This window comes from Cinclus cinclus, chromosome 20, assembly GCF_963662255.1.
Source record: "Cinclus cinclus chromosome 20, bCinCin1.1, whole genome shotgun sequence".
NCBI classification, from domain to species: domain Eukaryota; kingdom Metazoa; phylum Chordata; class Aves; order Passeriformes; family Cinclidae; genus Cinclus; species Cinclus cinclus.
The window spans coordinates 9,635,424-9,659,231 of NC_085065.1; the positions used below are offsets into that span (position 1 = coordinate 9,635,424).

The 23,808-nt window shown below is 40.2% G+C and overlaps 1 protein-coding gene across 2 annotated transcripts in view; it reads right to left on the bottom strand.

The window, feature by feature from the left end:
• The window catches only part of PRKCA (protein kinase C alpha), a 139,295-nt gene that overhangs the window by 21,221 nt on the left and 94,266 nt on the right, over positions 1-23,808 (bottom strand). Inside the window, exons 6-9 of one of the 2 annotated variants that reach the window (XM_062506123.1) lie at positions 15,078-15,234; positions 14,849-14,983; positions 13,996-14,092; positions 7,042-7,071 (exon numbers count right to left, since the gene is read on the bottom strand). In XM_062506123.1, coding sequence (XP_062362107.1) covers positions 7,042-7,071; positions 13,996-14,092; positions 14,849-14,983; positions 15,078-15,234 — 419 coding nt within the window. The remainder of the gene's footprint in view (positions 1-7,041; positions 7,072-13,995; positions 14,093-14,848; positions 14,984-15,077; positions 15,235-23,808) is intronic. The other variant, XM_062506124.1, reaches the window with a different exon arrangement.

Genomic DNA, 23,808 nt, shown 5'->3' on the forward strand with positions numbered 1-23,808 from the left:
GTGTCCTGGGAAGGTGACAATCCTGGTTATCCCCCGGCTGAGCTGCCAGGGAGGGGTAAAGAGAGAACCCTGCTGCAAACCAGCTGGAAAAACCAGGGACAGGGCAGCCAGGGAATGCTGGGGAACAACCAGACTGACTTAAAAGAAGCACATAGCCCCAAACTGGCAGGAACTCATTCAATTATCATAACCTTATCAAGGTCCTTATTTCCCCATCACCTTGTTCAGCCACCATCCTTTCAGAAGCATGCAAAAAACCCTTTTTCACATTTGACATGTGAATTCCTGTTACTGCTTTTTGGCTTAAGGTCCTAGTGGTAATAGAGTGGGAATTTCAAGACATTTCACTGAGCTCTATCATGAGTTTTATATTTGAAACACCTTGGCTGGAGCAGACAGAAAATGCCATGCAGCCAATATCCTCTTCCAGACTGCCAGAGCAAAACCAATTTTGCAGCTACAGAAGGGACATAAACTCAAATTATTCCTAAAAGCTTATTGGAGAAGATTGATATTTTGCCTTTCCTACTATGACTAAAACTGAAAATCGCAGAATCCTATTTGAACCCTCCTTTATTTTTTATGGATATTAAAACTTGCTGAAGTTGAAGACAGCATTCCAGGCCCTGGATTAATTTGCAATCCACATTCCAACTCCTTGGCTTATTATCTTGGATAAAACCACAGTATTGTTACAATGAAGCCAGCTTGCAGCAAACCAACCAGGGAAACAGAATGTTAAAGATAAATTAGTCTGCACTGGTAGCAGGAAAGTTAATCTAAAAAGAAAACAAGACATGCACATCATCTTACTTCCTCTGCTTTGGACGCACCTTATCTCGGCCAGCTCTTTTACCCTGAAACCACAGGTGAGACATATCTTATATATTCAGCCCAAACTCACTTCTCCATGGAATGTTAAGAAATTACAGTGTGCTACACTGGAGAGACTCTGGGAATTTGGTAGGTGCTTTTTGGTAAAGATATCGCAGGTTTCACAGCAAGAATGCTTTGGATTTCTTTTTAATCTAAGAGTAACAACTGTACTTTTAATTAAATATGAAAAAAGTTTTCCAAAACCTAATGAGAAGTGTGATGCAAAGATGAAACAGAAGTGATTTAGGGAATAGTAGTTCTTATTCTTTATGGCAATTGCAATCATTCTCAAAACTTTCTGATTTTTCCCTGTGAAGAAAATCAAATAGGACAAAACAATAAATCTGAATGTTGATTCCTCAGCCCTCCGTGTATATCTGTAGTAGGGAATCTTAGGAATTACAGAGTAAAAAGACTGAATAGGCAATTTTCCACATTAGCCAATAATAAATAAAAATTGTGAGGATTAAAAAAAAACCAAAAACCAAATTTTCCATTCGTACTCCCAGTATCTTTAGGGCAATGAGTCTCTTTCCAAGGTGTCAGTGCTTTAACACCTTGTATTGCTCTCTTCCAGTGCTGTTTGCAACACTCAGCTGGGTGAGATTGGCTTTGTTCCCACATGGGAAACAAACACCAGGATCCAAACCTGCCCAAACTTGCAGCCATCCCCTCCTGTCCCCCAAGCCACCCCTCTCTCCCTCTCCCTCTCCTCCAGGAGGGAGAAACCCACACCCTCTGCCATGCTCAGATATCCAAGCAAACACAAAGCTTTGTGTGCAGCTCACTACAGGATGTGCTCCTTGGTTGTCAGGGAAACTCACTCCCAGTGAGTTCCCAGATGCTAGCAGGATCATCCCTGGCACCACATTTTCAAAAGGAAAAAGTGCTAAATGGAAAAATATGTAACAGCGATGCTGAATTCCCAACACATGAGCAGAGTGCTGTGTGGAGAGCCACAGTCCATCCTTTATTTATTGGCCCCACCAACACCTGACAGGGAGGTAAATCCAGAGCTCTGCTCCCAGCAGCTGAGTCTTCTGGATTCTCCCCTCTCCTCATCATGGATACCAGCAGTCCCTCCTCATCTTTACAGCTTCCACCACCACCACCCCCTGCTCTGGCCGTGCAGTTGCTGCCAGCAGTGAATGTGTGATGGAACATCTGCTCCGTGCCAGACCCCGCAGCTCCCACTGCGCGAGGCTCAGCAGCCCAAGGAGAGACTGCACTGGGCTTGTCCGTGAGCCATGGAATCACTCAACAGCTGGGCTGGAATGCACCTAAAGGATCATCTCGTTCCACTCCCTGCCACGGACACGGCAGGACACCTTCCACCAGAGCAGGGTGCTCCAAATCCCATCCAGCCTAGCCTTGGACACTTTCAGGGATCCAGCAGCAGCCACAGCTGCTGCCACAACCTCCCTCAGGTACCAAGAATTGAGATTTACGGAGCAGGAACGTCTCCGTGCCACGACTTAATCGCTCTACAAATTCTAACAAAATCCCTGCTCCTCACGTGGCAAGAAGTTCTCAGCAGTTCTTTGCTGGACCCCCACGTGCTCCTCAGATGTCCCTGTGTGAAGGAATCAGCCATCTCACACTGCCACACCTGGAGCCAAGGTTTCTGCTCCTAATTCTTGAATTAACCCAGAGCCATTGCAGGTCACACGCCGTGTATCACTTACAAAAATGGCAAAATGGATGGTGAGAAGCGAGGATGGAACAGCCTGAACAGTAAAATTCCAGCTTCACTTTCCAGCCCAGGGGGCTGTGGGTGTGAAAGGAATGCTCAGCTCTGCCTGTCACTACCTGGACCCTGCACAAGGAGCATGAGAGCAGCTCAGATCTCAGACAAACCTTAGAAGATGTCACTGACACAACCAGCAAAACTCATACTGAGGATGGAAAAACTGAAATAATAATGATTCATCCAAGTCTCAAGGAAAGACGCATTCAGATTTCCAGTCATGTACTCACAAAGTGGGGACCTTGATCAATGTGTGGAACCATTAGCAAGCCTTTAATAAAGCAAATAAATCCAATAAATTTCAAGTCAAAATCTGGAAGAAAAGCCCTCCCATTCAGTGAAATGTTCCCTGTCATTGTGGCAGCTTGTTTTTTACATTATTGCATTTCCAATTCCATGTAATTACAGATGCTATGATAGACTATCAATTTCCTACTTTCTACAACTTAATTGCCAGGATGCTGAGAATTTGAAACAAGAAGAGTCTATTTCTAAGCCCCAGCAAGACCTAATGCTTCACCAGACTGAGGTTTAATCTTCAGCCATAACCTAAGGCCAGTTTATAATTCATGAGCAGAGTTTTGCTGGAAACCAGGGAGGTTCCAGGTACCAGGGACCCCATCAAGGATTCATGAGGTTCACACATGGATTTCAGCCATTCCTTGGTGAATTTACACTGCAGCAACACCTCTCTGCAGCAAGGGAACACTGAAGAGTTGTAAATAACCAAAAAGCTGTTTATCAGCACTCTTGAGAGAAATTTTCATGATGGCAGTGTCACTATAGTGAACTACAACGTAATTAGTAAAAAATGCAATATATCAAAATGAAAATGCATTTTTCTTTCAATGGCTAAAATAGCTATTGAAAAAAGAGCTGGGAAAAAATTCCTAGAATTCCCATTGCTAGCAAAAAGGCATGAGGGCAAATGTTTCATAATGACATAAATGAGGTAGGTGATAAAACTCTACCGGGGACTTAAATACCAACTATTTTACATCTTTAGTTTACTTTTCCCTTATTTTCCTCTCCTCTTCCTCTTAAAATTGTTTCATATTTACCCTGTTAATTACTAATAGTAAATTTATGCAAAGGATTTGCCTTCAACAAGTAGTTGTGCTATATATGAAAAGGATTAAAAATGCCTTTTGTAGAAAGCATGTCCAAGCACACGGGAACCCCACTCCTGAAGCCACCAAAGTGTTGGGCCGAGGAATCCTGAGGTGAGCAGAGCAGTACCTGCTTTTACACCTGCAATTATAAAATATTTTAATTAGAGGGGAAATTCTCATCAGTGCCAGTTATCACACTTGAATAAAGGGCCGTGTGAAAAATGTTCTACTGAATTTTACTGAATTATTGTTTAAATGAATGGGTTCGTATTTTCTAAGTATATACACACAAACAATGTGCATGATTTCCTTCTTTTCAGGCCATTTGCAGGAGCCAGCTCAGTTCTGGTAGCTTTTCCCTGTTCTTTGCTGACCTCTTGTGGTTTCTCACTCTGAGGAGAAATTATTTTCTCAACCTCAACTTTGCTTAGGATAAAGAAAAAAAGGGAATCTGAAAGGACAAGACAACAGTTTAATATATCATGGAGCTCCTCAAGATACATTTTTTGTGGGGGTTATAACAACATTCCCTATTCAATTATTTTTCTTAAGCTTTTTTTGTCTTGCTGGATAGAAGTTAGAACTGCATGAAGTACCTGAACACACGATTTCTAAAATATTCCCAAATGTGCCAGGCACAAGGTGAAGGTAACCATATTCCCTAGAAAATGGAGTCAGTGAAGTCAAATGACAATGAAAGACATTGGAAAAGGGATGGATCTGTCCTCAGGCAGGAATTTCAGGGGCTATTGCCCTGCACAAAAATGTCTGTCTGTGTGAGCTGTAAAATCCAGAGAGGGAGAAGTTTCCAGTTCCCCATTTGGCACTGTCAACATGTTTAATCTGTTTAATAATCCTGTGGCCACCTGAGTCCACTTTGTTTCCTGCCTTTATTGCCAAACACTCTCTCCCCTGCAACAGAGCAGTGCCTAACGAGATGAAATGTAATTAAAGAGGCTGCCTAGGAATAATATTCAAGAATTCTTGCCGAAGTATCCTGTGGTGGAGGTAGTAAAAATCCCCAAAAGCAAACAGGATGCTACAACAGCGAACCCCTGAGTGTCAGAAGTAGAATTTTTCTTTCATTATGCAAATTACTGCTAGTTTTCAGTAATTAAAAAAACCTAGAGTGTGGAATTTGCTTTTAAGCATAAACCTTATTTCAATAAGAGGAAAAAATTAAAATTCTGTTCTAAAAGAATTTTTAAGGACTTCAGTTCTCTCTGATCTTAGAGCAAATCCCTGAAATCAAACCCTGCCAGCCATGCAAAGCTGCAGACCAGGACTGATTTTAAAACCTTGGGATTCTGTATCCAAATCTTGATGTGCTCTGAAATGATTTATCTCTCTCTTTCCACACACACACACACACACACATGAAGGTGTTTTCTGCATGATGTTGAGAAACAATCAATTTAAAAACACACTTTGCAGTGGGACAAAAGCAGCATAGGTGTGTGGCCCTTCCCAGTGTCTGATTATTTCACAAACAAGTATTCCCAACATCTCCCATCTGCTGTGATATTATAAATTAATTTTTATACGTTTACTGGTTCCTAGCTCAGAACTGTTGTGCTATCCTCAGGAATGCAGCCCTTCCTCCTTCACTTGCTCCTGCTGCTTCCTTTCAGGTCCAAGCCTGTAAACTTGGGCATGAAACCTCCCCAGCAGCCCCACATGAAGTGATTCCCACAGGTCATTCCCAAAGCATGGGAATGCTCCTGGCACAGGGATCTCCTGGATCATCACCCCCAGGGATGCTCCTGAGCCGAGCTCAGGGCTCAGCCTCGCTGCCAGCAGCAGGGGAATGGGGATTTGTGGTGATCTAGTGAGAAAAGACAGATAATAAACAAGGAAGCGATTTTTTCCATGAAAAACCCTCAGTTCCAGAGTGTCCCCATAGAAACAGAGTGCCAGCTTTCCCTGATGGAATTCATGTTTATAATCCACCAGGACTAAACATGAATTTTGCCTGTGAAGCAGCAGCTGTGGGAAACCCTTCAGTCCTTTTTATGGGTGCACTCCTATGGTGGAAACACGAATTAACCAAGGACTTTTGTCAGTCTGTATCAGTGTTCCCCAAGGCCTGGAATTTACAATGAGGTGACAAAACTTCCTCTCTATGCCAGATGCATTTTACCAGGGTGACTTTTGCTCTGGTTTAAAAATGCATTTAAGCAGAGAAACTTCCAACTTCCCAGCATAAAACAAGTTTCACCAGTGTGAAACCACCATGTGATTTTATTTTCGAACACAAAGAGGTGTAAAGGACTGAGGAAAGGCAGTTCTCTTCTGTACAGGCTTTTCTGAAGTAAAAAAATCAAGGTTAAGAAGAGTGATTAATTTGATTTTTCTGGTCTAGTGTTAGAACATCTGTTAAAATCATGCATTTACAATATAAACAACTCTTAAAAATAACTTTGTTTTTTAAATTAAGCATTTTATGTCTTGAATGATAATGTAAAGTACTCCAGGTCAACTTCAGCTGCTAAAATACTATTTGAAGATGATAATGGCTTTAATAATCTTAGGTCCTTAAATGCAGTTTACAACACAGGAGTTTCAAATTTTAATCTAAACTGTAACTTAATCCATGTATGAAACTGAAAGTGTGGTTTGTGCCAGTGGCCTTTGCCCTAATAAAGCAAGATAATTTGTTAGAGAGGCATGCAAATATAAACAAAACACATGTAAGTTCTCAATGCTAGATGTAACTTTTATGGCAGTAATTCAGTGATATGAGGAGTAGTGAAAGGAGCAAAATGAGAAATAAACAGGTGAATTGGTATTTCAGGTGTCAGAGCATCTGTGCACATGGGTAATGTCTCTTACAATATATCATACTCCAAATAACATCCAGTGATAGATGTACTTAGTTAAATTATAAAACATGCATGCTCTATTATCTAAATTTATCTATTAAATTATACAGTGACCATGAGTATTATTTTATCTGTGAAAGTTCATAAAAATTACATGAATGTCTTTCAAATTAAAGATGCACCTTTTTCCATTTTCCATGGAAAAACTCATTTAATTCTTCCAAAAAGAAAGGTACACTGCATCTGCTCAGGTTTGATCACTTTTTTCTTTGTAGCAGAATTCTAATCTGGGGATCACTTCATGACAAATTATGGAAGATTTGTACTTCGATTGTTAAATTTGTTTTAAATCAATTAGAAAAACTTGAAGCGGAAAAAAATACAAGTGCATCCTTAAAAGATGGTGAGAATGGAATTAAACTCAATAAACTTCAGATGTTGGTAAAGGGGGTCGTGTGTAGGAGAACACCAAGGAGAAAACTACCTTGAAGAAGTGGATATTTACATGACAGTCCTGGAAGAGACAGGAGAGGGAGAAACACTGCGTGGTTAGTAACAGGCTGGCACAGCACAGCAACCACAATTAGTAGCAAAAATAAACAAATACAGACACAGCAGCAGCGGGAATACAGAAATGGACACGTCTGTTAAGCACAGCAAAACCCAGGACAAAGAAATGGGTGTTCATTCCCCAAGCAGGGCAGGGAGCACAGGCAGGGTCTGTGCTGCTCCTTGGTGTGACCTCAGCTCACAAACACACACCCCATGCATGAAACACCTGGGGGCAAATCCCCCAGATGTGCACAGCTGGGCAGGAGCACTCGGGGCTCTCCCCCCCTAAATGACACAGCACGCAAGGGACTTGGGATCTTGGTTTTTGCCTTGTTTCACAACACACACTTCACCTTCACGTAAGGAACAGGAAATCCCTGCTATCAACGTGATTGTTTTTATTCTTCACCTCAAATCAGACCCCACTGAGAAAAGCCTTAAGGAAATCAGCAGCTGTTGCAAACAGAAAGCAGAGATTTCTTCCATCTAGTTAAGAAATTTCAAGTTCTCCAGTTTGAGCCGTGGTGAGTGGATGGGAAACCTCCAGACAACTGCATATGGGAATTCCCCCTGCCAAACTATAGTACAGAACAGATGGAGTCATCTAACAGCATCTCTAGAATTCTGCAAACTATTCTCTAATGATTAAATACGCACAATTTAAAAATAGGAATGAGTGCCATGGCCAAAAAAAGCAGCTCTTCTTTTTATATCTCTATATGCATAATGAGTGTGGATTGACGTGCCAGTGATATTTTGGCTGGTCATGATTTCAGAGTGGCTTAGTTTCTGTTTCCTGAAAAGTAAATTTAATCTTGTCGCTTGCAATTTGATGTGTCAGCAATGTCATTTCTCTTCTCCATGTCCCCTTTGCTGACCTGCCTGAAGCTTCAAAGTGAGAATGCATATTGGTTAGAGATGGATATGGAAGAGACCATGTATTTTATTTATTAAAAAAAACCAAACAAGTGAAGTAACTGCAGTGTAAAAACATCACCATCCTTCAAAGATGCAATAGTAATGTTTTCTTCCCAGCCCTTATAACACTTTATAGAGACCTGGAGAACTTAATTCACAAATCAACAAAAATCATAAGTTCCTCTACAGTTTGTCTTGGGGGTTTTGTGGTTGTTTGTCCGGGGTGGGTTTTATGAATGAAAATAGATCTAATTAGAAAACTCACTGGCTCTTAAGAACCCACTGAGACAGTTCCTGGAGTATCTGCTATGGCCCTGGCTACACATCTGCAACATTTCTACCCAGCCTCCAGCACAGGATAAAGAATAAAGATGGCTCTAGGATGTCCTGGCCATTGATTAAAGAAATAAGAAATATAATGTCCTTTTCACCTAAATTTTGTGAATATCAGAAAAAAAAGGCTGGATTAAGAACATTCTGGCCTTCTCCTTTCTAAAGAAGCAGACAGAAACGGCTTTAAAAACAATTAAGAGGAGTGGTAAAGATCTAAGAAATGCAGGGCCTGCACTGAAACAATCTGTACCAATGTTCAGAAAATAAATTATGAATAACTGAAGGAGGTTTGTCAGCATTAGACTGTAACAGCACTATAACTCATCAGTTTTAGCTGTGCCTTGATCTCTGGGGACAGTTTCAGGTCCTGTTTAACACCAGCTGTGCTGCCACAGGAGAGCCCTGATGGTTAAATCCACGTTAGCTCTGTGTGCACAGACACACAGCCTGAGGCTTCTGGGTTGGAAATTCGGCCCTGCACAAGGATTATCACACAGGTTTGGTCAAACAAACTGCTGTCCTGCATCCTGGAGGAGCTCAGGAGCAGAAATATCTCTCAGATCCTGTGTCACTGGAGAGGTTCCAGGTATTTATAAACAGCCTGTGGCCAAGCTCCACTTCCATCCTGTTATCTTTGAAATGGTAAGATACTTCAGAAGAAATTTTCTTTAGGATCATAATAATGATAAAGCATTTTAGAAGACATTTTCTTTAGACTCATAATGATATTTCTATTTAGAAGCACTGAGAGGTCACAAAAATGTCACCACTGACTTGACTGACCACTTCCAGTGCCCAGACACGACATCCACCCACTCCTCAGCTCTGTTCCCTTTCCTCACATTCTGGGCTGCAAAAAGGAGCTCCATCAGCAATTCCATGGCCAAAGCAGCTGGAATCTCTCACACAAACAGGACTCAAAGCCAGGGATGTGGGTGTGGATGTTTGTCCCCTCTCAGGATCCAGGGACAGTCCCTGTGGTGGGACAGCAGTTGGAGCTCTCAGAAATTAAGGGCAGGATTTTGTTCCTGTCAAAGCCACCCAGAGGGCTACACTAAAGGAAATAATTAGAACAAAAGAACATATCTGACATGTGAAGAGTGTGCACCAGAAGGACCATTTTGTGTCTTCCCAGAGATGCTCTAAAATGAGGGTTTTACAGGCAGAATCCCATTCCTTCACAACAATGTGCTTGGATCACTGCCATTGCCAGAGCTGGGTGTAGTGACTGAGCCTGCTCCCATCACCAACACACCTCGTGCTCACTAAATGTGTCCATGGGCAAGGATTATGGCTGCTCTGTTCTCTGCTTAATTAAAAAAATGCTTTTTATGGACCAAAACAGCTGCTTTAATTTTAATAACATTTCCCAGTGCTGGTGATGTGGAAAGAAGGGGAGAGATCATAGAACAATTCACCAGCCTAATTGTAGATCAGAAGTATTCTATTATTATTCTAAGGTGATATTTAAGTATCAAGAAGTGCTTTACTAAGCAGGAAAAGTAAAAAGGGCTTGACCAAACTCAAATAATTTCCCACAATAGAAGTATTAGAATTTGCACATTTCTTACCCCCAAATTCATGAAAAAAGCAATGATGCCCTAAATGGCAAAGACATCTTACTGCTGAAATCACAACCAGGTAGAAATAAAAATACCATAAGGTTTCATTTTACCAATATTCTGCTTTTTTTTTTTTTTACTAGAAAAGTACTGGAAGAAGAAAATAAGAATGTAACAAAGAGTAGATGCTACAGTTAGATTTCCTAGTCTGGGTCCATGGAGGCACCTGGGACTGTTGGGAGTTCCCATGGCAATTTCAGCATGGACAGTTATGGAGCAGCCATGATTATTCTGAATATGCCTGGTGAGAAGGGAGTTTCATTTGGAGATGGCCACAAATAATGCCATTCCAGAGAGAAAATTCACAACTAAAGGTTAAAACCAGCTGAAAAATAGTGACAGATTTTTATCCTGCCTCCACTTCCTACAGGAGTATATTTTTATCTCTAAATATTAATAATGATGTATCATGTATAAATCACTGAGGACAGATTTGATCACACTGCTAAATGAGCAGATAATAGATTTGTGAGTATTAGTGAGAGGTGAGATCCAGAAAATACATAGATTGAATAAAATTTGTTGTATAGAAAATACTGCATTGCACCTCGGCATAATATACCTAAATCTCTATATAGTGCACAAGTTCATATAGATTATACTTAGAATATAATAAGAAAACTCAATGCAATAAAATATAAAAGGTAAAAAAAGCACCATCCTCAATTCTTTCTTTTCCAAATTTGGTCCCATTTGTTGGATAAGATTCATTCTGGGCAAAGGTTGGGTGTCAATTTTTCAACTGATATAGATGTGGCAGAATGGGTCACGAGGAAACTTCTCATGACAAACAGTTTTTAGCATTCAGTTACAAATATAAGCAAAGAGAATGTTAGAATCTATTTTTATTTATTTATAATCTTGTGTAGCTATTTTATGGTAGATTTACACTGAATAAATGATTTAAGAACATGTGCCAGGAGGTCCAGTGAGCAAGGCAGAATTTGCATGAGATTTGTGTGGCTAAGAGCCACGTTTCCATTAGAAATCTGGGCTGTGAAAGTGATGTGCTAAGAAGGATGTGATGCTACTGTGGAAATGGTTTGAGATCAATGAGAGCTTGAGGCCAAATTTTAAAGCTTCCTGTTGAAATATAGAAGCAGGCAGATAGTCTTAAAATTCTGATTTAAATGGGAGGTAGCTCCTAAGTGGTCCTGGAGGTCCTACTGCCCCACATTTCTAAACTTGAGTCAAAAGGGCAAAGTCAATTTTCAGAACATCTTAGAATTTTCAAGATCAGAAAGTGGTTTCAGAAATTTTTCATCTGTTGGCTCTCTGGTCTTTTCTAAGATGAAAATAATCTTATTCTTTCTTAATATGAAACAATGAAATCCTAATCCTAAAGTTTCTCTACTCTTGTGTATCTTAGGTTTATATACAGCCCTTTACTCTGAAGGCCACTGTTTTTTATTTTAAGTATTTGATATAAGTAATGCAGTATTTTTGTGGAAATTTTTGCCATTATGTACTCAAATCAGTGTAGCCTGGCTACCAATCACATGGTCATATATCAAAAAGTAGACCAAGCACTATGAGTGCAGACTGGATTGAGAAGAACTCTGGAGTTACTCCTTCCATAAACTGATAAATGGGAAGGTGGCCCAGAGTGACCCCTTGGTCCATCTGTATTTTTAACCTCCTAAGAAATTCACTCCCCCAGGAAAATGACAGTCAAGACCTGCAATCTTCTTCCTGTAAGGCTCCAATGCTGATTTTAGAGCAGTGGAAATATTTATTTAGATGATGTCATTAAATCACAAATAGCAGCATTTTTCTCAGTGCTTTCTACTTGTTCCATATTACAGGGCACCTAAAATAAAATGTCTGTGCAAGCCAGGATATAAATGATAACAGAAATAAAGGAGAAGATGATCAGAGTCAGCACCACTTCTGTGCCATACCAGAATAGCTAATAAGTGAAATACCACCATTCAGACATCTGTGCTGTGAATTTTTAGAACCCATCACAGTGATGCCCCTTGAAACCAAGGAAGAATATTCCATGGAGGGCTCTGCTTCCCTCTGCTCCTTCTCATAATGATAAACTTTGAGACAGGGGAAGAGGGTGAACCCAAACCCTTCAGCCATGTAACACCACATTACACCAGCCTTGGCCTTGGTACAATTACAGGGATTGTTCAGCTACCAACACTCTCATTTATCATCACTAAGTTTGAAAACTGTTCATTGTCCAGCTTGGGTAATTACAATCACTGGAGACACCGTGTGCCTAATGAAGACCCATTCCCTTCCCTGGATTAATTCAGTCACTCAAACAGCACCAAGCAGGCTAGCCCAGAACAGGGACAGCCCCAAACACACAGTGCTGAGGCTGAACTAATTAGACTTTGAGACAGACTAATTATTTCTGAGGCAGAGCTGCCCCTTGGTGAAGCTGCTGTCTCTGGGACCAGGTCCAGTAGTTTTACACTGGAATCTACTCAGGATTTCTACTCCACTTCATTGCAGGACATGGATAAACCCTGACTGTTCCTCCTGCAACCAAAGTATTTACAGCAGGATTAAGAACCAACCTCAGAGACTGTAAATTCAATATGCAAACATACTGCATGTAATATCTGACATTTTGAAGTGGGCAATTTTAATGACTTTGTCTCCATGCTCTGACCTGAGAAAAAACAGGTAAATTTTTTATACCTGTATCACCAATATATAAATATCCACCCAATTCCAGGCTCTGCATAACGCACAGAAACATGGACAGAATTACTTTAGAAGCTATTCTTTCTAGGGAGGATAAAAAATAAACATGATCTTGAATAGCAAATGACCGAGTGCAGCAAAATGAAATCACACTGGTCAGATCACAACTGTAAAGAAAGGAAAATGGAATGGAGGCTCAAATACTTCTCAAATGTGTAACAAAAATCATAGTTCATGCTGCAGACATGGGAGCTGATCCAAAAGCGTTCAGAAGAAATTGGTGCACCTTTTCTTTTTCTTTCTTGAAAGTTGAACATGTGCCGTTTTTCCTCACTTTCGTGGGTTAACCCATCTTTTATAATAACAATGGAGAATTCTGCCTGATGGTGAACATAGAAAATTGCCATTTCAGGTTGAAAGGAACGGGCAGGTTTGTTTATGCACAACAGGTACATTCATTATGTTTTGGATAAACAGCTTGGCTAAGGTTGTAAACAGTGCAGATTGGAATATTTCCAGCTCCTGGCTATGCGTGCAGCTGGGAGAGCAGGCAGGGGAAAGGAGCTGGACCAGCAAACCCTTCCCACCAGGCCATACCTGTCCTGCTCCTGGGCTCAGTGGCCAGCAAATATTTTGTTGTAATTCTGGCTGTGGTTGTCAGAAGAGGTAGAGTCTGATCACTAACAGAAAAAACTCCTTTGTGTGGCACATGAGACCATTGTTGTGGCTACCAACTTCTCCAGCTGGCACCACAGGAAGCAAGACACTGCAGAAAGCATCACTTTTCTCTGGACTTTTCTTTTTTGTACACACCCAGCAATATCTCTGATCCTTAAAGAACACCAACGTCATTCCCCTCACTACAGAGATCAGATTTTCACATTAAAACCTTCTGCAAAGACTTTAATGCTCCAAAGCATGAATATTGAAAGTATTTTCTTAAAACACCCCAAGTTACAGTGTGAAGCATTCAAAGCATTAAAATACCACTGTTTCTGAGAATTTAATTTGTCAAATAATGCAGGTATCAGTGATAGTGGCTGGCAGATTTTGCAGCAATTGTTAAAAGACATTGAAATTATTACATATGCTTGACATAACATATTTTAAAATACCAACTTCTAAGTGTCATAGCAGAGAAGCTGAACTGTCAGGAAAATGATGCCACCTCTGAATTAAACCATTTGGTCCAATCTTCAAGAAAATGCAAAGACACACAGAGCTGTCACAGGGACAGAAATAGGAGCACTCTACCATATGTATCATTTAACAGGCTTTTTTTGTTTGTTTTCAGTAAAGGGAAAAATAAATGTAATATTTAGTTGCATACATTTGTGTTTAATCCTCACCTCAAACTTCTGTCGGAGCTCTGCATTTCCATCTTCATCAGCATCTGGAATTGGAACGTTGTAATATTCACCCTCTTCTTGATTCAACAGCTTGTACCTGTGGTAGATTCCAGAAAAAATTGGTGACTTTACATTTTTTCTTGACAGATTTAGAATCTGATTTCGTTGTTTCTGTGTGGTTTGTATCAACATCACAGGTATGCAAAGAACTGATCTCAAGGATCTGAAGCAAAATCAGAAATAGAATATATTTTACCCGAAATCAGATCTTTAATCCCAAACTATCTGTCAAGGCAGTTAAACGGAAACGGAGATTCTTCCCACTCATCCTGGGATCTGATGGGAGACACCAACCCTGAGGAGGAGCCTTTGTCTCCAGTGCTTCCATAGCCCTAAACAAGTGTCTTTGAAGAAATGTCCTTTGTGAGATGTGATGAGTTCTGCCCCTCTCCTGGCAGGTAATGAGGTGCCATTTTATGAGATCAGTTTCCATGTGCTTTCAGTTTGCAGAGCTATATATAACATGATACACTTAGTATTGAACACATCATATTGGAGATAAAAATAAAATTTGTATCACAAGACTGTGTACACAGAATTGAGTTTGCAGCAGCTCCTGGCTCCAGCAGAAGTTTCAGGAACACCATAAAAGAAAAGAAATTGTTTTATTATTCCCCTTTGATATATATAGCATGTGTTCCCAAGGTTTAGTTGCACTTTCAGTGAATTTATAGCTTGAAACACAGAGAAAAACTCCAAACAGGTAGATCACATTGAAAAAAAAAAAAAAGACAGGTTTAAAACTTTTGATGACATATTATCTCCTTCTCCTTCTCTTTTCAGAAACTCTTACCATCCACTGGCTGGCATTTTCATAAGCTCTGACACCCCAAAAGAGAGAGATCCCATGAAATCATTCCTGGTTGTTCGATCCCAGTCCCAGACCTCTACGGATAACCGGCGATCTTTGTCTGTAGGTTTTAATTTACTAAAGAAGGACAGAAATGGAGGAATTGTCAGCACTGAAATAAACAACTGAATGCATCCAAAGACCCCCCAGTAAATCAGGGTGTTAAACTCACAACGTGAATGACTCATTCCAGTCCGGATTCAGGGTGGAACGGATGGTTTTTGTTTTTTGTTTACTCTCATTCTTAGGATCTGGGATGAGCTTCAGTTTGACATAAGGATCTGAAAGTCCATTTGGATCCATGGGAATGAGGTTTTTTGCTTCTCTCACTGTCAATATAAAACACAGGATTACACATCACTCTTAAGAAAGAAATTACATGTCAGATCAGAGCTACTGAAGCATGTTGACAAATAAATAAGATGTGAAACCCACCTGTCAGACTTGGCATGGGAGAAACAACTTGTTGTAAAGAAAGGTTGTACTGAGTGATATTTATAAGAATAGCAGGGAGCAATGACAGGAGAGAAGAGTGATTCACAAGCAAGGAACAGCTTCCAGGCAGCTCTCCCTGCAGTGCAATGATTAAATACCCAAATCCATCACTGTAATTTTTCTAAGCAGGTACCAATTCTTTGTGCTTTTGTTCCCTCATCACTCTTAGGTTATACAACCACAGATTAGGAGCCAAATACTGCAAGAGCCGCAGCCAGATCACAGGGGATTGCAGAGGAGCAGGTGTTTGACACAAGCCCTCTTTGGAAGGTTTCTACCACCACCCTTCCCACGGATTCACGGCTCATTAGTTGTCAGATGGAATCGTTGTGAGCATTGTCATGACAGCAACCAAAGGAAAAGTGCAGGGAAGACTAGTGGAGCTCCAGCTTCACAAAAATCCTAATGCAGCTTTCTACTTTTACAACGCCAAAGGAAGAAACGAAGTGAGTTAATTTATCTCGAGTTGTTCCTGATCCCAAGGAGAGAGGGAACAATCAGGAACCTGCAGCTGGGAACGTCCCGAAGGGCGAGCACAGCCAGCACTGCCCTCGCTCCTGCTGACATGAGCAACATTTACACATCCTGGGAGAAGAACTCTGAAGAATAAAAGGTGAATTTTCCTCAGCCTGTGAAACCCACCCAAACCAGGTGCTGCGATGAACTGGGATCAGGCTGGGATGGGGAGTTTGGAGCTCACAGCTGGGCATCTCAAAACTTGGGGACAGCAACTCCCTGGGCTTGTCTGGGACAAAGAACAGCTTCCACCCAGGAATTCCCTTGTGACAGCCAGACGTTAAGGTTAGAGCAGTTTCTGGAATGAAGACTGCAAGAAGCTTTGGGTGTGCCATGGTTCCTGAGGGAGGAAGGATTTCCAGCCTTTGAGAGCCACTGGAGAGATTATCCAGGACTGACACTGCTTTCATTCAGAAGGGCTTTCTAAAATCTACCTACCTAACTGAAGAAATCTGAAGGGAAATTCAGGAAAGATCAACCTTTAAGCAACTTAATATTTCTTGGTGAAAAGTGTTTCCTACAGAAATTTGGACTTTAGAGCCGTTCAAAAGTCAGAAAAGTCAGTCAGAGCTAGTGCAAAAAAAAAAAAAGTGTCAGGATCTTCAGCAACAAATATTTACTGTTTGCTCAAGATATTGTCCTCCTTTTCCCCCAGATTTCAATGGAATTTTTATACTACAACCCTAAAATTCTAGACCTTCCCAGGATTTCAATCTGTTGTTTCCCAGCACGGAGGTTAAAAGGCATCCAAACAACATATATTATTTTATATATATAATAAGAGGAGTACAGGAATGTGAGTTACTGATTTGTAAGACTCTATTTGTCAAGATAATTCTCATGCAGAACAGATACTCTGATGTAAATTAATTAATGAAATTAGATCATGGCTGGAAACGAATCACATTAACTTGACCTAACAGTTGATTCTGATTAAGTTTCTTAAATTTCTGGTTTTAGAAGGAGAGACAGAAAATGCTTATGGGCTAAAATTTTAGAATAAAGTGCAATTCTATTCACTCAGTGTATTGCTCAAAGAATGGTATCAGGACAAAAACCACTGTGTGTTAAAAGAAAAGAACAGAACCATGCATTTTTCTTGCAGACCATTTCATTTGTACTTTTCCACAATTCATGTGTAAAGCTGACAGGGTTTTGCAGCTGGGGAAATGATTCCTTTCAGACCAAAGAAATTGTCCCCACTCTCACTTACTCTAAGTTTGCCCTCTGGGAATCTTCACACCTGTGGTCAGCTGGAAAAACATTTCTTTTCAACCCATGAAAAAAGACCAAAATACCCAATTTTTAAAATTTAGTGCACTGAAAAGAATCTTCAAGTACTTCCAAGGAATAACATTGAGATTAAATAACTTATTTTAGCAAAGTATTTACAATCCCAAAGGGATTAAAAACCATGAAGCATGTGAAGGATGAAGTGACAGCTTTCAGTAGAAGCTGCTTTCTCTCATCCTATATTTGGGTTTATTATTGCTTATTTGGTGGGGGTTTTGTCATGATTTTTGTGACTGCACTGCTAGGTTTGTCACTGGAGCTATTACTTCAAAATCCACCTCTTGATTTTTATTTCTACGCTGCACTTTGCCATGAGTGAGGAGCAGAACTCTCCACATGTTCTACAGCTTCCTAAAAATACACACTAGTAAGTTTTCTGCTAAGAATCTCTGAACAAAATTGCTTAATTTTAGCATCTTCAGGCTGAGCTTTTATGTTTAAATTTCACCTGCAGAGGCTCAGTGTGAAACAGGCAGAATTTTGAGTGATTGGCTGGGTGGATGTGGAGGCTCTGCCATAGAGAGATCCCTGGACAAAGCCACCCCTGCTCAGCTCTGATAAATTCTGCAAATCAACTCTGGCAGCAGGAGGACGTGGCAGCATGTGCAAAATTGCTGCCTTCTCCTGCAGCAAACACAGAAAATAGGGGAAAAAAAACCCCTCTAAATGCAAGAAAGAGAAGCTCAGAGATTAATTGGGAAGGAAAAATGCAAGGTACTAAACGCAGGCTGCTAACGAAGTCATTATCTCACTCCCTGTTTTGAGATATCTGGCCCATTTGTACTTTTGTCTGCATAATTAATACCCTCAGACATCTTTTTCCAATTGACTTAGCACCTCTTTTCCTGAGGAAACAGCGTGATGATACTTGTTCTAAATAGTGCTTATCAAGAATTAGCAACCAAGTGGTTCATCTCTTTAATGTGCCCTATTTTTAATGGGACAGATCAGGTTTCTCTGGGGGAACGACATGAAGAAGAGATTCCCCTCCCCACCAAAGGCAATATCTCTCGTGTGTGGTTAAGAAAGCCAAAATGAAAAATAACTCCACGAAAATAAATCAATTTACAGTGGCTGAATTCTGCTATAATTGTAACCATAGCAAGCAATCTCATCCTGCTTGGCAATTATTGGTTAATTAAACTCAACACTGTGATAGAGATGCTGCTCTAAATAAAAGAAGGTTGAAGGGAGGTGCAGCTCAGCCTCATTTTGGGTAGAAATATGAAATACCACTTGTTAGTTTTCTGTCATAAATATTAAGGTTGATAATAATCTCTGTACTGAGCAAGGCAGCTGCCACCAGCTAAATTCATTAACATTTTATCCAGATTGGGCTCTTAATGGGGACTGAGAAAGCCCACAGATAAAAAGACAACAAAGTATGGATTGATGTCTCCAACAAATCCAGTCTTGCTCAGGTTTTCTTCTAAAACCCAGAAATAATTGTCAACTTGCATTATGGACAAAACGTGCCAATTTCCTCCTCCTTGTTAATGCAGATCATAAATGTGTATTTAGTGGAAAATGCAGATTATTTGATGGCTGTCCTCTGGCTCTTCTATCCAGTGCTGTTTATAAACCTGCAGTATGCATCCAGGAGCCATGCCTAAAACTGGGACACCCACTTTTCCAGGAATAGTGTAAGGACATGAGCAAATACAGAGCTGGTTCTTAGGTATTCATACTTTAAATAAAAACCTAAATAAAACAGAGTGGGCTGGCAGAGAGCAACTGACATTTCTTGTAAAGAGGAAAATTTCAGGCAGGATTTTAAGGAATTCAGAGAGAGGATGACAAAGCTGAAACTTTCTCCCTGAGATTGTGCAGGTCAAGAGTTGTGGATTTACAGCTTCTTGCAGTACAGCAGATAAATTTAATCATGGGAATGACTAAATAAATGTTTTTGCCCCTAGGACAATGCTGAATGATTCGAGCATGAGTCCACTCAGGTCCTTTACAAGTGAGTCACAGCTCCCTTTTTCCTGAATGCCCAAATGTGGATAATAAAACAGTTTACTAATCACAGTACCCATTTCTTGCCAATCTTTTAGTCCTGCAGGCAGCTTAGTGAGCAGAAATCTCTCACCCTCGTGCCAAAAGCTGCTTTTAAGAGACACTGCAAGATTCCAGTGGTCTCACCTGGTACAGTGTCCAGAGAAATGAAGGAAAAGGGAGACTGCTGTTAGCTCCAATGCACCATAAAGTTCCTGTCTCCTCACAACAAAGCTGTTCCAAATTGTTCCAAAGTTCTCGTTGCCTCCTGAAGAAGTTTCTGGTGCAGATTTTCTGATTTGACCAGTTTACAGATAGATGCCTTAGAGAGTGACAAAGCATCTTGTACTCCCAGCCAAGGAACTTTTTCCCCAGTACCCTTGTGCTCAATCACAATTTAAAAGATTTACATATTACTGAAAATAGTCTTTCTTCCCATTTTTGGATTTGTACTCTTTGCAGAACCCAAAGTTGCCTCCAAAACTGCTCAACTTTTATTGAAGATTTATTAGGAGACTTTATTAAAACTCACTGAATGCTTCCTTTCTGGAGCTGCCTGTGACTCACAGGTACAACTGACTCTGAAACAAATCCTGCTTTCCAGGCAATTTTCAGTCTCTGTAGTTTTCATCACTAAAAGGGCTTTCAGAGATAAGACTTTTCTCTATTCCATATTACTCCCTTGCCCAGTGAAGATTTCTTTTCATCTCCCTCCCAAGCCCAGTGTCTGAGCCCTGAAAAATGGCAACATAATGAACACCTGCACTGTACAGGTGATGTACAAGGAACAGTTGATGAATATCCTTGTCTAGAGCAAGAAGAAAAATGAGCCAATGTTGCATGAGACTTGATTCCTCTATATTTATTATGATATTCTCTCCTACTAACAAAAATTGTACCATCACCTCTAACACTGCTTCCTAAATTCTTGTGTCTGCAGTACGTTCTCCAGGTTCAAGTTTACCTGGAAATCTCATACAAGCAATTCTATTTTAGTTTTAATGGAGAATATCTTTACAAAAAATACCATCTTAAAATATACGCACTACTGGGCAGGACAGCTGCTTAATGAAACAAAAATCTTACCACAAGATGGAATAAATAATCTGGAAAAGGCACCAGGCTGTTACATTTCTTATCTTATATAAATATATAGGATCTAGTTAATATTTTTGGATGCAGGCAGATGGCCATTACTGAAAAATCAAATTTTTTTTTAAACACCTTGTATTGCCTATTTCTTCATGGTGAAGTAAATTTAATGACTGAAGTGGGAAGGAAGCTTTTAGTTCACCAGGTCTGGCATTGCTAAAGGCACAGCTTTTCCTGTAATGACTGCAGCAACCCTGCAGATTCTGGGAATGTCAGAAAGAAGATATTAGTGAAGTAAACCATGAGATTCATGTTTTTTGAGACATTAAAAATGTCTCCCATGTGGAAACAATTATTTGGGATTCCTTTACAGTCATTTGATACTAAAAGCTGGTCAAACAGCCAGAATACTCATGTATGTTCCCTTTTAAAATCAGCTGCAGATATTATGAAATTAATGCTAACAAAGACAGACACTACCACTGACCTAGAAAATAAAAATAAAATTATTAGAGTGTGTGTGGTGGGGTCTTTTAAGGAAGCAATTTTCTCTCAAGATGAGAACCTTGGAATGTGCCAGAATTCTGCACTTTGTGTCCCCAGCCTGTCTGGGTGCAGGCTCCTGCCCCAGCTGCAAGGCAGGACATTCATGTGCAGTGCCAGGAGATGGCTCAGCACTCCCATATTCATAAATAATCTGGGAAATGTCCAGTGGGGAGCACGGAGCTCCTGGGGAGATCACTGCTGTGCTCCCAACCTCTGCAGGCATCACTGCCAGCTCTCCTCTGCTTTTAAATAACAGGAGCACCACTGAAGAATAAAACCACATTTTCTGACTCTTGCATCTTAGGAAAATACAGTTAAAACCCCCTTGAGAATTTTAGGCTGTGCCTTATATGAGTTTTAATCAGATTTATGTAACAGGGGGTGCATTAGCTGCCAGAGAGTCACCACCATCCTGTCTCTAAATGAGTGTCAGGAGGGCAGATCCTCCTTGTCAGCTGCTGTCACTTGCAACTTCCAGTGCCTGAGAGGCCACAGTTTAAAGCCCCAATATTGTGGCAGCATTTTATATATCAGTACACCAGATGGGGTTATTTTTCTCCCAAAGGTTATTGTTCATTCACTATAAAAAGAATTCAAAAAATAAAGTTAAAAAAATCAGAACTGTGATTCAACCACCTACGAGCTCACTCAGAAGAGCCCTAAATTATACGATGGGTCAAGGAGTAAATGTAAGAGTGAAAAAACTTTCAGCACACATCAGGAGAAAGAAAATTCAGTGTAAAAAGTGGAGATTAAGAATAGAAAAAAGCACTTTACTATGCTTAAGAGCAAACTCCCCACGTCAATCCAACCTGTGAAAGGGTCACGAACTCGGAGATTTCAGAAATATGCATTTCAAGAGTGTTTCTATAAAAAGAAAACTACCACATTTCTGTACTGCAAGCGCCATAAATTATTAATATTCAATGCAACTCTCAAGCAAGTAACTCAACCATTGAAAATAAACCACTGATGTTTAAGAATTACACCACAAATGAGCACTGAATGGGGCAGATTGAGTAGCCCTGGAGAGGATGGTGAGGTTATGGCAAAGGATATCAATCCAAAATTCCAACTTTTGTCTGTGAAGTGTTGCAGAGTCTCTACAGTTCCCACAGAAAAACCTTTGTGTCCACACTGATGCACCTGGGTTGAAGATCTGACCTCATTAATTGGAATTAAATGTGTTTATACATAGGACTGAATTATTCCCACCATTAATTTCATTCAGAACCTGCCAAATCAGAGATTGTGGATAATCTGAGGGAGTCACTGGGCAGCTCCTTCCTAGAATTCACCAGGAATTAAAAACCAGCCCTATTTCCAACCTTTTATCAGGAAAACACATATTGTGGGGCTTCTTGGAAACAAAAGGTAACACAAGAGCCCTCAGAGAAGCAGACAGAAAAGCAAAATTGGGAAGTGCTAAACAAACCATGTCCCCTAAAGACCACATCCTGCAGCTGTCCTTTGCCAGCTGTGCCCTGGTGGGGCTGCCATAGTTGGGTGCCCATGGATCTGCCATTTGCCAACACCAGTGGCAGGTCCCTGCTCAGCAGCAAAAATGTTTTGCATGCAAGCAAGGCTGGCTGGAAAAAAATCAGCAGGAATGAATTAACAACCAAAATAGGATGCAGAGCAGGGATACTGAAGGATTCAGCTGAAGGAGTTCACACCTATGGAGCAATTCCTTTGAAGAAGATTCAGACAAAGGCTCAAACCAGTCAGTCACTGGTTATTTCTCCTGCTGTTCCTAAACCTCCTGGACATTTAATTCACCTCCTTTCTCAAAGCTAAAGGCAGTGATGGTGTGCCTGGGAGCTCTGAGAACTGCATATTCTAAAAAAGCCTTTGTCAATAAATCAATGGCATTCTAGGAAAATATTTTTGCATTTTGTAATATTCCCATCAACTGGCAATTGCTAATTTCCTTTTCAGTTAAACATACACAAAAGACACCTGAAATGTCATTTTGGCTTAAGCCATATGGTATTTTTTATGTTAAAAAAAAAAAAAGCAACTTGCTTTCAGGACAATTGTAATTTTTATTTAAAAAAAGCTTGGAAGTGCTGACAAGCCTCAACCACTACAACAGCACTGCTACTGTTTTATATATAACAAAGATATAGTAAACATTCTTCTTGTTGTCCAGAAAGCTACTTAATTGGGGGATGGAAATATTTTATTTAAAACACGACACAAATGCCATTTGCCAAGTGTAAACACACCAAAAAGAGCCTATTACAATTTTACCATGTTCACCTCTCAGACAAGATCTTTTCAAATAAAACTGTGAACTAAAAGAGTCCCTGTTTATATAATCACTCTACAGTGCCTTGTGTCCACAATGACCTGTGATAAACGCTTTTGTCCCTAAAAGGATTAAAAACCAACTGAATCATCAGGAAATAAGCACATGTTATTTGTCAAATTATGTGTATTATTGCAGAAAGTTTAAGCCATATTTAAGAGCCTTGCTGCAGAACAGCCCAGAATAAAGCAAATATTAAATTTTGTCACTCGGATGATTTTTAAATTAATTCCTTCTCATGGTACAATTACTTTTAGAAGCTGCATCACCATCTCTGAAACGCCTCATTACTAAGTGAAACCACCTTCTGTTAATGACAGTACCTTGGACAAATTTCCCCCTCCCACGTTGACAGGAAGCTCTTTGAAAAGTTAAGCCACAATTAAGCATCACTTGGGATCTATTCTGATCCTTTCTAACTAAATTTTATCAAACTTTTCCTTTTCAAAGCATTCTACAGGATTTGACAGGAGAATATGGGGGTATTTGGATTTAGAGAGAACAAAGCCACAGAGAAATAATGTCAGCAGGGTAGTTTGCTGGGTCTGGAAGCTGAAAATTCAGTGATGGTCTGATTTTCTCTATGTACAGGAGATGTTCTAAGAAACTTTCAACTTTGTCCTGCTCTGACTTTGTCCCCGAATTCAATTCCATT